This window comes from Eublepharis macularius, chromosome 7 (assembly GCF_028583425.1).
Source record: "Eublepharis macularius isolate TG4126 chromosome 7, MPM_Emac_v1.0, whole genome shotgun sequence".
NCBI classification, from domain to species: Eukaryota; Metazoa; Chordata; class Lepidosauria; order Squamata; family Eublepharidae; genus Eublepharis; species Eublepharis macularius.
In genome coordinates, this window is record NC_072796.1 from 112,547,199 (window position 1) to 112,560,862 (window position 13,664).

The 13,664-nt window shown below is 49.4% G+C and overlaps 1 protein-coding gene across 3 annotated transcripts in view; it reads right to left on the reverse strand.

Moving 5' to 3' along the window:
* SNX31 (sorting nexin 31) overlaps positions 1-12,086 on the reverse strand; it is a 32,310-nt gene extending 20,224 nt beyond the window's left edge. For 2 of the 3 annotated variants that reach the window (XM_054984363.1, XM_054984362.1), the window contains exons 1-4: positions 11,929-12,086; positions 10,752-10,826; positions 9,270-9,384; positions 8,649-8,713 (exon numbers count right to left, since the gene is read on the reverse strand). In XM_054984363.1, coding sequence (XP_054840338.1) covers positions 8,649-8,713; positions 9,270-9,384; positions 10,752-10,826; positions 11,929-11,994 — 321 coding nt within the window. In that variant the 5' untranslated portion in view covers positions 11,995-12,086. Of the gene's footprint in view, positions 1-8,648; positions 8,714-9,269; positions 9,385-10,751; positions 10,827-11,532 lie in introns of all 3 variants that reach the window. The other variant, XM_054984364.1, reaches the window with a different exon arrangement.
* Between the last annotated feature and the right edge of the window lie 1,578 nt (positions 12,087-13,664).

Consider the following 13,664-nt stretch of genomic DNA (forward strand, 5'->3'; position numbering starts at 1 on the left):
GGAGAATTTTCTAGAGCTTCCAAGGCTCCGAAGGGGCCGTTTGTCGCGCGCCTCAGCGACCGTCTTCCCGCCCAAACGGTCACGTGATCCTACAGCGACCAATGGCCCCTTCCCTCAGTTCTCCTTTGCCGCCGCTTGACCAACACACTTCAGCCATAACACCTTAAAAACACCAATATCCGTTACAGCCATCACAGTATTGTGCATTGGAGTTCACAGCGGGGTAGGAGGGAGGGTTGTGTGTCTGCACAGAAGAACTCGATGAACATAAGTTACAGGTATGTTAACCCTGTTTTCATCTTCGTTCTTCTGTGCCTCCACACATGGGAGTGTACCAAGCTTCACACAATAAGGAAGGCGGGGGTGAAGTCCAACACAATTTTATTGAACAAACAAGAACAACAATAAATAGATATGCATATATACATCTATGTAAAAAAACTGTGTAAGGACACATAAATACTCAATATTTACATATATACACACCCCCAGGTACATATATACACACTTTCACCCAAGGGTACCCAGCAGGTACGCCAAGAAAGTCATTCCAAAACTCCCTCAGGAAAAAAGGGAGTGTAAGACAGCCTTGGCCACAGATACATCCTGCTCCGCATTGACATCAACGGCGTAATGCCTGACAAAGGTGTCTGCAGAGGACCATGTGGCGGCTTTACAAATGTTAACCAGGGGCACCCCCCTGAGGAGTGCCGAAGAGGATGCTTGGGACCGCGTGGAGTGGGCTCTGACATGAAGCGGGCAAGCCACCCCTGCCAGCGAATAGGCCTTGCTAATGGCCGCCACAATCCACCTAGACAGGGTCTGTGAGGAAGCCCTGTTACCCTTGTCCTTGGCCCCAAAACATACAAACAGGTGAGGACAGGTGCGGAATTCCTTTGTCCTATCCAGGTAATAGGCTAGGGCCCTCTTCAAGTCTAGGGAATGAAGGGCCTTTTCCCCCTTAGAGGAAGGTTGAGGAAAGAATGCAGGCAGTGAGATATCCTGTGAGAGGTGGAAGGCGGACACCACCTTGGGCAGGAACCCGAGGCAGGGACGCAGGACCACCTTGTTGGGATGAAACACAAGAAAGGGAGGGTCAGACCGCAGTGCAGACAGCTCACTGACCCTTCTGGCCGATGTGACGGCCACCAAGAATGCTACCTTGTAGGATAGCATATCCAAGGGGCATGTAGCCATAGGTTCAAATGGAGGCAACATGAGACGTGAGAGCACCAAGGACAGCGACCACTGAGGCACTGGCGCCGACACAGGTGGGTAAAGATTGTACATGCCCTTAAGGAACTGGCGGGATTGTGGGTGAGAAAACACCGTAGCACCCTCAACTCGGGCGTGAGCAGCTGATATCGCTGCCAGGTGGACCTTGAGGGAGGACACCTTCAAGCCCAGGCCACGCAAGTGGCACAAATACTCGAATACAACCCCCAAGGGACTGCTGTCAGGCACCACTCCTCTGGCAAGTGCCCAGAGCTCAAACCTGCGCCACTTGGCCGCATAAGCGCGCCTAGTGGATGGCCGACGAGCATTCAGGAGGACCCTCTGTACCTCGTCAGTAAAGCCTATCGGTGAGGAACGATCCGCCAAGCCGTTAGGTGCAGCTTCCTGGGATCGTGGTGGACTAGGCTCCCGTTTAGGAGAAGGTCTTGCCGAGGGGGCAGACTCACATACGTCCGTTGGGACATCCTCAGGAGCTTCGGGAACCAAACCTGCCGTGGCCAGAAGGGGGCCACTAGGATGCAGTCCGTCCCGTCCTCCTCTATCTTGCACAGGACCCTGGGAATCAAGGGGAACGGAGGAAACATGTAGTGCAAGCCCTGCGTCCACGTAAACTGGAAGGCATCCCCAATAGAGAGGGGGTCGCTTCCTGCCCTGGAACAGAACGTGTGGGCCTTGGTGGTCGCCGCAGTGGCGAACACGTCTATCACTGGATGACCCCACATCTGGAAGATCGGCCCAATGCACTCTACGTTCAGTTCCCACTCGTGGTCCAGCAAAGGGACCCTGCTGAGGGCATCTGCCCGGGCATTGTCTGACCCAGCCACGTGTATAGCACGGAGCGACACGCCGTTCTTGATAGCCCACTGCCAAGTGAGTGTGGCTTCCCGGCACAGGGCCATGGACACTGTGCCCCCCTGCTGATTCACGTAGTACATGGCAGTCGTGTTGTCCGTCTGCACCAAGACCTGACGATCTCTCAGTAGTGCTGTAAGAGACACAAGTGCGAAACGAATGGCCCTTAGTTCAAGCACATTGATATGGAGGGTCTTTTCCCTGTCAGACCAGACATCCTGCACAGACACATCACCACAGTAAGCCCCCCATCCCAACAGAGAGGCATCAGTGGTAACCGTGATGTCATGGTGTTGATACCCAAAGGGGATTCCCTTAAACAAGTTGTCATCAGACAGCCACCAGTCCAAGGAGGAGAGGATGACCCTCGGGATAGAGAATTTGAGGGACGGAGGGTGCAGCAGAGCATTGTACCTCCGCACAAACCAGTTCTGGAGCGGGCGCATACGCAGCCTAGCAAAAGGCACCACAGAGGTGGCCGCTGCCATATGCCCTAGCAAGCACTGGATAGTGCGCACAGACTGGAATCGGTTCCTCTTAAACATGGACACTAGACCCCTTAGGGACCGAGCCCTCTCCAAGGGGAGCAGGGCCTTACCCTCCACAGAGTCTAACAGTGCACCAATGTAGGACACCTTGCAGCTGGGCACCAGTTTGGACTTTTCAAAGTTCACCAGGAGCCCCAGGCGTTGGCAAGTGCTAAGTACCAAGCCAATGTCCTGCACCAGCCTAGACTCCGATTCAGCCACGATGAGCCAGTCATCGAGGTACGGAAAGATGGTACAGCCTTCTTCCCGTAGGAAGGAAACCACAGGGGCCACACATTTTGTGAACACTCGTGGGGCAGTGGAAAGGCCAAAGGGGAGCACCTTATACCGGAAAACCCTTTGCCGGTAAACAAAGCTCAGGTATTTCCTGTGCTCCTTCCGTATCCCCACGTGAAAGTATGCGTCTTTTAAGTCAAGAACCGCAAACCAATCTCCCTGTTTCAGCAAGGCGATCACAGCCGCCAACGTTACCATTTTGAATTTGGTCACCTTGAGGAAGGCATTAAGGCCCCTCAGATCTAAGATGGGACGTAAGCCCCCATCCTTCTTAGGGACCAGGAAGAACCTAGAGAAGAATCCCTTTACAGAGTCCTCATAGGGCAATTCTTCCACAGCACCCTTGGCCAAGAGCGACACGATCTCCGCATCCAGCTCGGCCATAGTGTTATTGACAGCTGTCAGGGGCGAACCGCATCTAGGCAGCTCAACAAACTCCAGCCCGTATCCCAGTTCAACAATAGTTAAGACCCATGAGTCAGATGTTATTGACTCCCACTCAGAGAGGAGTGGACTAAGTCTGTCCGAAAAGTTCGGGGATACGGCTGGCACGACCCGTCAGTACTGCCTCCCGGCACCCTGCTGATCTTTCTGCTGGGCCGGTTGCTGTGCCTGACGAGGCTTGAAGGGCCGACGCCTCCTCTGCTGTTGTGCGGGAGGGTAAGGCCGCTGCTGGTAGGCAGGATACTGCTGGTAGCCCGGCCGCTGCTGCTGGTATCTGCCCTGGTAATGGTAAGGGCCAGACCGGGGAGCGTACCGTGACCTGGAGGAGGGCTTGTCCGCTGGAGCCAGACCCAAAGACCGCGCCGTCTGCCTGTCCTCTTTTTTCTTTTTCAGGGTCTCGTCGGTGGACTTGGAGAACAGCGAGTCCCCTTCAAAGGGCATGCTCTCCACCCTGGAACGCACCTCTTGGGATAGGGCCGTTGACCGCAACCAAGAGTGGCGCCTGAGGACCACCGCCGACGCCATCCCTCTAGCAGCAGTGTCAGCAGCGTGGCTCCCAGCGTTCATCTGCTGCTTAGACAGCCTCACAGCCTCCGTCTGCAGCAGGGACACCACAGCCTTCTGCTCAGGAGGGAGGTCCCGGGTATAGGATGCCAACTTCTCCCAGAGGTACAGTTGGTACCCTGCCATGATGGTCTGGTAGTTGGCAATCCTCAGACCCAGTGAAGAGACAATGTACTGGCGCCTGCCCATGGCATCCAGCTTCTTGCCCTCCTTATCGGCAGGCACCGAGGAGTGACCCGATCGTCGGGGGTTGAACTCCTCTGTGACCAAGGAGGAAGGTGGAGGGTGCTTCACCAACGCCGGCCAGGTGCCCTGCTTGATCTTGTAAAGCTGCTCGATGCGCTTGGATGTTGGAGGTTGATCACAGGGCACCTGCCACACCTTCTCCACAATCTCCTCAATACCCTCGAGCATGGGGAAGCCAACGTACGCCGGATTGTCCCCGTAAATACGTTTGAGGAGCTTGTCCTTGGTCTGGGGGACTGCCGAAGAGATGTCCATCTCGAGAGCCTTGGCCATCCTAGCCATCTGGTCGGCGTAGATGCGGAGGTCCTCGAATGGCGAGTCCGCCGATGGCACTAGCTCCTCAGCCGGCGATGGTTCGGACCAGGACTCCGACTGGTAGCCGCCAAAGCTCCCCACTTCCTCCTCATCAGAACCGAGCTGGGATTCCGGAACCTGGAGCGGAGGGGGAGCCCACGCCGACCTCGATGTCGAAGGCCTCGGTTCCGACACGGAGAAGCCCGCAGGTGCCCCCTCCCATTGGCAACGGTATGGCGAGGGGAGGTAGGAAGCCTGTCGATGCCGGGACGCAGCGGACCGGACAGATCGGACACTGTCCCCGGAACCATGCCGCTCACGACCGATCGGAGGTGGAGACGGACGGGCAGGCGACGGACGGCTCCGACGAGGGGACGGGCTCGGTTCCAGCCTCGGCGACCGAAGGGGAAGCGATGGTCGGCTCCGACGGCGCGGGCTCGGCTCCGGTCCCGAAGAGAATTCTGCGGGCACCGTCTCGAAGGCCATCGGATCCGGCACCGGCACGGAGATGTCTTCTGGCTCCGGGGAGCCCAGATGAGGGGAAGGCGTGTGAGGAAGCACGATGACCTCCTCCTGAGGAGCGGGACGCGGCGACCGGTGATGCTTGGTCTTCTTCTTCTTCTTCGCTGGTTCCGAAGAAGACCTCGGAACCGACGCGCTCCTCGCCTTCGAAGGGGACCTCGGCTTCGACCTCTTCGCCTTGATCGGGATCGAACCGGTCGTCGGTTCCGACCGGGGACTCGGTACCAGGACCCTCGGTTCCGAAGCTGGTCTCGGATCCGACCTGGTAGATGACGCGCTACGGGGCGGCCGCACCGGTCCCTGCGCTGGAGAGGCCGCTCTCGACGCCGAGGCACTCGGGGGCAGCGGTTTCGACCCCGACCTCGCGGAGGCCACTGAGCCAGCTCTTGATTGCCGTTCGGCAGAGGGGCTAGGGCCGGCCTTGGACGGACGCAACGGGGTTCCCTCCGACATGACCTTCTGCCACAGCGAGGAATTTAGCCGGGCCTTGCGATCCTGCCGGGCCTTACTGGTGAAACCCTGGCAGATCTTACAGGCCGAGACATTGTGGGTCTCCCCCAAGCAAAAAAGGCACAAATCATGGCCATCGGATTTGGCCATTTTAGTGTGGCATTTTAAGCAATGCTTGAAGAGAGCCGTAGAGGCCATCTTCAGGGGCACGCGAAAGAAGGGTCAAAAACAGTCCGAGTCAAATTACCGAGTCCAAGTCAAAATCCAAAGCGAGATCCAAAGAATAGTCGAGGTCACGAAGTCCGAAGTCAAAAGCCAAGCAATCAGTTAGAGTAAGCACGAAGCACAAAAGCACAGAGCAACGAAGCTCACGTTCTCTCCAAGCGGCGGCAAGAAGAGAACTGAGGGAAGGGGCCGTTGGTCGCTGTAGGATCACGTGACCGTTTGGGCGGGAAGACGGTCGCTGAGGCGCGCGACAAACGGCCCCTTCGGAGCCTTGGAAGCTCTAGAAAATTCTCCGGCGGCTGGCCTGCGCCTGCGCAGTCCCCATGTGTGGAGGCACAGAAGAACGAAGATGAACTGCAACTGCTCGCCAACTCAGTACCCACAAGCTTTTCACAAAGGTTGAGCTGAAAAACTGCAAGAATATAACGGTTCAAAGGTCATGTTGCAGCTCTGCAGTAACTGTGGTAAAGGCCCTGCTCCTTGACACAACTTTCCTGACCCCATGTGGAATGGGCATTGTGAGCTGAACCCCCTCCATTGGGCTGCCAACACCGGCTTGGGCAATTCTTGAGGATTTGGAGACAATTCCAAAGGAGAGGGGTGAGGGGAAGGGAGCCACAGAGTTGCCATTTCCTCCAGGGGAACTGATCAATGTAGTCTAAAGATCAGTTGCAATTTTGGGAGAACTCCAGTCTCCAGCTGGAGGCTGGCAAATGTAGACAGTGAATGGACATGCTATATATGGCCCACTTCTTTTGAGGTTCTTCACCAAACAGCTCTGAACTTACACCCTAACACAGATTGTTCCACATTGCTCTTGTGCATTCTGTTCTCAGCCACACCTCAAATCCCTACACATTGATATAACCAGGGCTTTTTTTTCTAGGCAAAGAGGTGGTAGAACTCAGTGGGTTGCCAGCACAGGGGGTAACTCTTGGCGGGAGGTGTGCCCCTGGTACCACATGCGTGCGTGTACAAAGTGCACGCACACTCCCAGAATCAATGATGTCTCTTTGGGTCGGCTGGAACAAGCGGGCAGTTTTTAAAAGTTTAAATCACCCTTGGCGAAAATGGCCACATGGTTGGTGGCCCCACCCCTGATCTCCAGTCAGAGGGAAGTTTAGATTGCCCTCCGCGCTGCTCCAGCGGTGCGGAGGGCAATCTCATCTCCCTTCTGTCTGGAGATCAAGGAGCGGGGCCACCAGCTATGTGACCATTTTCAAGAGGTTCCAGAACTCCGTTCCACCGCATTCCTGCTGAAAAAAAGCCCTGGATATAACCATTTTCACATTTCTGCTCTGCCTCAGGGCATCTTCTTGAAACTGTATTGCTACTGAGCAAGTATCTTATCAATTTGCAGCTTCTCTCTTTTACACATACTGTGACAGAGAGAGCTACTTGATATCCTACAAAACAGCAAGTCAATCCATGGGATATCAAAACCTCAATTAAAAGCCATTGTACAAGTATCTTTCAAATCAAAATTAATGCTTACTTAGCCTTCCGTTATTGTAAATGTACCAAAAAGGACACAAATGAAATATAATTGGGTCTTGATGTTGACATAGACTTTATGATCCTTTGCAGAAGCCAACTTTCTGACTGAAAGATTTTATGAGAGATTTATGTTGTATTATTGGCACTGCATTTGGTGTTAGCACACTAATGCCAGCAGGTCCAAAGACATGCCATACAAGCCATGCTAATTATGCTCATGACTAGGGTGTGCACCCCCCCCAAAGATTCAGGTTTCCCGCTTTGGGTAAACCTGAAGCAGGAAAAAAATCTGGAATGACCAGATTCTGGTATTTATTTATTTTTTGGTATGCTCCGTAAAAATTCAGAGCATACTAAAGAGAGGGGAAGCAAACAGTGGCACGGAAAGGGGCGTTTAAACTCCTGCCAGCTGGATCAGCTGCTAGGCGGGGATCTCCCCAGCCAATCAGCTTATCCTGGGGTTTAAATGCCCTTTTCCATGTCGCTGCAAAGTGGACTGGAAAGGGGCATTTAAACCCCTTGACCTGAAGCTTCCTGAAGCGATATGAATTGCTTCGGGAAGCTTTGATTCAGGGTTTCCGAATCATTGTGACTTGGGTCTGATTCGGGTTCTTTACCTGAATCAGAAACCCGAATCACACACCCCTACTCATGACTGAATCAGAGGTCAAATGTGACTCCAGAATCAACAACATAGGCAAAGGCTTTCCGGAGATAGCTAAAGGGCAAATGAATGAACTGCTATACTGGTATACAAGGGCTATTACATGGGGAAATTAACATAGTAAAACTGAGTTAATTACAGGGTCTTTGATATCCATGTTTGATTTGTATCATGATTTGTTTGTCATGATGGCTTGTAATTTTGTAAGCTGCCTTGCCATTTTGACAGAAGGGAGGAGTTAAAAGTTCTCAATCAAAGGTGCTGTATCAGGAGAGTCATTGCTTCTACACTTTGCAGTTGCGTTCCCAGCTTTGCAAAGCTTTGACACACCCACCTTCTTGCCACTCCTAACTCACAAGTTATCTACAATAGAGGATACAGAAACTGAGTTTGAAAGTTCAAGTTGCAACACTCTAGATACAGGCCAAGACTGGAGCTGTCACCACCACCATTACAAGACAAAGAGATGTTGACTTTTTCACATCAACATGCTTGCTGTTCCATGTCCTGGCATAAACCAAAGCCATCTATTTTATGACAGAACTAAATAATCACTCCATCTTTTAAAACAAGCTCTTACTGGGAATCATTTATGGATCTCAGAAACATCATATTTTTGTTACTATCTATATAAAGTGGCCAAAGAACAGTTTCCCCTGTTATTAAATCCTTACTTTCTAATAACAAGCTTGAATATGCAAGGGAAAGAACTCGCATTTCCTCCTAAAGCTGCAAGGAAATGGACATATGTATAACTTAAGGAAGATACAGAACACCTTCAAGCCAACTGGTTTTACAAAACAGCTTACTGTAAAAAACATTAAACTTACCAATTGCAATTTCCTAAAGAAACTAATAAAGACATCACTGTTTGTAACAGTTGTATCAATCGACACTGAAAAGCAAAAAAAAATTAAGTCTGAATACAGACAATCAGAAATCTCTCTCTCTCTTTTAAAAGCAATCTACCATATCTTCAAGAAAAGCACAGGGCCTTTTTTGAGGAAGGATCCCAAAAAGATTGAGTAAAATGATATTCTTATAAGATCTGTATAAATACACCTGTGACAAAACATGCAATGACTTCTAAAGAGAACTCATTTCAAAACAAGTAATGTTTGAACAGCATGGAAATAGATGTAGTTCAGATACTGAATATATAGATTTGATTACAATTTATTGAATTAATTTTTTGGGAAAGCTGCTTTGTTGGCATGGCTCATATGAAAAATAATATTGTAGAGACTCCTTCATTGAAGTTTAATTTTAAATAAACTGGAACAATATCTATAAGAAAATGTTTGGTACTACCTTTTTTTGCTCAGTGCAAGAGAATGAAGAAAACAATTTCAAGCATGCCAAAGAACTGAAATGCAGGAAGGTATTGCTTGCATCATGAATCATTATAAGTATTGTTTATTTATTAGAAAAACAAAACAGACTTGCTGTACCATTCTGTAGATATTGTTCTAACTGGGCCCTCCTTTCATCCGCCATTGATTTCGTCATCGCAAGGTAAAACTTTGGAGGAAATGAAGGGACACTTCTCCCAAAGACACGTCTTAACTGAAAAGACAATTAAATCTGGACTGGTACCCATGCATTTTGGTGTTGTTGTATGCATCACAAAGACACCAAATAACAGAAACTGATATGACAACACTCATTCATCACAACCCTGAGGAAAACTACCTCCGAAGACATTGGTACTATTGAGGATGGGTAAGAGCTTACTCATTTCATTTGGTCAAATGAGCTTACTCATTTCATTTTGGCGTGAACATAGATACAACTATGCAGTCACCAACTGGCAGATATTAGGTCAACAGGAGTTTGTAGAAAGTGATGCAGTATCAAGCCTGAACAAACTTTTCCATTCATCAGCATTTCTACAGATTAAAAACAAAATTGTTTTTTCATTGTTTTCTTGCTTGTGATCTTTCCAGGGACAACTATTGCCCAATTGCTGGACTCAGATACTGGTCTGATGCAGGAAAACTATTCTAATGGTTTTAAATACAGCATAGATTAAACGTGAGTCTTCTTACTATAGCTTCCACCCTGTCCCACATGACTTTTGTCTATATAGGTCTCATTATCCCTAGTGCATAATTTTGAGGATCAAAGGAAATGACACTTTTTCACTATTGGAAAAGCTGGTTGGATCCAACCCTACGGCTGCAATTCTCAGAATGCTTTCCTTGAAGAAACAACCCCATTGGCTAAATTACTTCTGAGTAGACCATAGGTCCAAGCATGCCACCAGGAAGTGCATAACATGGGTCCCCCAACACCATACCACCACTACCAATAGATAGGACTGCTGTGGTGGTATAGTGGATGGGTCAATAAAGTGGAAAGGCACAAACCTCATGTGATGTGAAAATGGGCAAACATTTTAAATGGAGAAACTCAGCTATGCACATCAACTTTTTAAAAAAGCAAAACCACAGCTAACAGGTTAAAAAAAGGGGGGGTGTTAGACAAAGTGCAAAGACAATAAAAGATGTGGAACCAATTCAAAGGCTACTGTAAGGCTCTATTCTATTTCCCTCCAATTCAAGAGCAACAGCTAGCCTTTTGAAAATAAAGAAAGATATGAAGGGCAAGCAGAATTTTTGATTGGTCTCTTTTTATATGTACAAAGTTTCACACAATAGTAAAAACAGTTAGTTTGTTACTCACATACAAATTTGGAAGAAAGTCAACTGCTCCAAAATACAGAAACATTTACACAGTCATTCATGTAACTTAAACTGGGAAGGTGCAACTGTATCTTGAAGCTCAAATATTTAGGGAACATCCCCCCCCCAAAGCAAAGAATGTACTCTTCCACATAAAATGTACATCCTCCAGACGGTTTTGTGGCAGAAACTGAAACGTCAATAATAAGCGGAAGGAGAAAAGGGGTAATGAAAAAGGGAATGACTCACCTGCTCATTCCAGCAGTGCAACTGACTGTAACGTACTTTGCAGAAAATAAAGCCTTCCAAATACACAGAGTACAACTGAAAGTACATAGGTATCCAAATTAAATCCTCTTATGAGTTTTAGAAATTCACCACTTTCTATTATGTATTCCCAACCCTCCCTTAGTACAGACTCTGAAATTCTTCTACAGCTCTGGCAAATTCTAACACATTTTCCTCCATCTAGCCAGACAACTGCCCAAGGTTCCTTTCTCCCACATTCCACCCCAAGACTCATCTCCTTTTTCACAAACACAAATAATGCATATTTCGCCTAGTCTATTATCATACACAGATTCTTTTAAGTTTTACCAGCATGAAACCTTCCCCCATCCTTTCCCTCACAAAAAACAAACACCAGCTGTGCACCTCACGCCACAGGTACCCAATCCCACTGTTGCCCATCCTTCCCTCACATACTACTCAATTTTTTCCCACACAAGCCCACTCTTTTAAAGCCCCCACATCAAACCACATCTGTCCAAGGAAGTGCAGAGCCCCCTCTCTGCACTCTGCTTGCCCCTTTATAGAAAAACACAAGCTTCTGACTCTGCCTGTGGCAACCTTGGGGGCACACCTCCCCATTCTTCCCTCACCCCACCTTCTGACCCTCCTTCTGTCAAACAAGCCATCTCTGAAGGATGAGGCAACTCGCTTCTTAATGCGGATTAAGGGCATATTTTAAACCACCCTGTTACAGGTTTAAGGACTAAATGGCGACTCCAAACTTGCCAGACGATCATACCCATCAAAGCCTTCGCTCCTCAAGTAAGGTTGCCGCTCTGGGTTTGGAAATTTCTGGAGATTCGGGAGTGCAGCCTGGGGAGGGGCTTCAGTGGGGTACAGTGCCATAGAATCCACTCTCGAAACAGCCATTTTCTCCAGGGGAACTGATCTGTTTTCTGGAGATCAGTTGCAATTCCGGGAGATCTACAGGCCCCACCTGGAGGTTGGCATCCCTAGAACTTGTGAAAGATAAGTCCACCCTCTCTCCTTGCATTGCAAACCCGCCAGCTGGCCAGTTCTTGCTTTGCTCGTTATCTCCGTCCTACATCGACTGCAAGTCCCCCAACCACGGCTGAGGGCCGCCTCCTCCATCGCCATCACCACCACCACCCCGTCTCCCAGGAAGCTACTTCACCACATAGCGGCCACCAAACTTCTCCAGCAGCTCTTCCGAGAGCGGGATACTGAAATGCATCTTCATCGGGCCGGCAGGAGAGCTGCAAAGACGACGACGCCTCAGCCTGCTCCGCTCCGCTCCGCTGGCGCAAACTGAGCAGGCCGGCCGCGTTAGCGTTTATTTTCCCCACGCGGTAGAACAGGCGGGACGCAGCAGCCTCCACCCTTCCAGGCGTGTCATTGGCGGCGGCAGGTGGAAGCTGCCTGGAAAGCAGCAGATTTTGCCTCCTGGGGGTCCCGCGGATCTCTTCGATGCCACAAACTGAAGGCCACAGGCCTATGCACGCTCACCTGGGAGTAAGCCTGTTGAACTCAGTGGGATTTACTTCAGAGAAGTCCCGATTGCGCCCTGTATGGGGAGGGGAACAGTAGGGATCTGACCAGTCAGCAACATGACCAAGTCGTCAGAGAAGATCAGAAACGGGCTCCCCCGCGCAGTGTGAGCAGGCCCTAGGTCTCTGTGGGGCTCTGGCTTGCTGGCAAGCCCGATTTAAGGGTGTTGGAGCCATAATGTCGTGAAGCAGTTCTTCCCGCTGTCCTGAATTTAAGTGCTTTCATTAAAAAGATTGTCTCAGGCGTTTATTGTTCGTCCTTTAATTTGGCTAATACTGCTTACTAACATACTTTTCAGGGGTGAATTGTGGTGTTTCTTAGTAGTGGCCGAGTAAAAATGCCACTTCCCTAGGGTTGCCAGGTCCAGGTTGGGAAATTCCTGGAGATTTTGGGGGTGGAGCGTGGAGAGAGAGGGGTTTGGGGAGGGGAGAAGCCTCAATGAGGTATAATGCCATAGAGTTCACCCTTCAGAGCAGCCATTTTCTCCAGGGGAACTGGTCTCTGTTGCCTGGAGATGAGCTATAATTCCAGGATATCTCCAGCTACCTCCTGGAGGCTGGCAACCCTACACTTCCCCCACCCCATCCTACCAGCGCTATTCTTATGCCTATACTTGCACCATGGGGGAAATACAAAAAGTTAAACTTGGGTTGTTTTGGTATTCAAGATGGCCCAACGATAATCTGAAGCAATTTGTAAGAATCCCTGCCCTGACCTCTACTTGATCTTTTTAGGCCTGCTTGAAGCAAGGAGCTCTGGAAATCTTAGTCTGAAAATCTTGTGGGCAGGGGCAGATCTACATTTTGGGGGCCTCTTCGCAACCAGCAACAATAGGGCAACATCCAGCAAGGTCCAAAGACCCTGCTGCCCTTGCAAGGACCTCAAGGCCCAAATGGAAGAGAATGGAGTGGCGGGGTGGAGCCCTTGAAAATGGGCCATACAGTGAGCCCCTTTCCACCAGCAACGAGGTCTGGGTAACCACTGTTACCTTCTTCAATGGGATTGTTCCATGGCAGATCACAAATTTTTAAAAAGTTTAACCACTACATCTCAGATTTTGATTAAAATCGCTGTACTGGGTTATCTCACATGTCAAAGTCACTTGTGTGAATAAAAATTTTCTAGGCTGTGCCTTGTACTTTGAGTAACAGGGGATGAAAATTAGGGAAACATTGTATACATGCATGATGCATCATAGAATGATGAAATAAAACAGCAAAGACTGCAGTTAATACAATCTTTTATTTTAAGACACCTATGAGAATATATACTACATGAAGCACATTTTACAAAATACTTTTTTCTGTTTTTTCTAGCTACATATTCACATATAGTTTTGTCATATGAGAGCTTCTTTGCAAT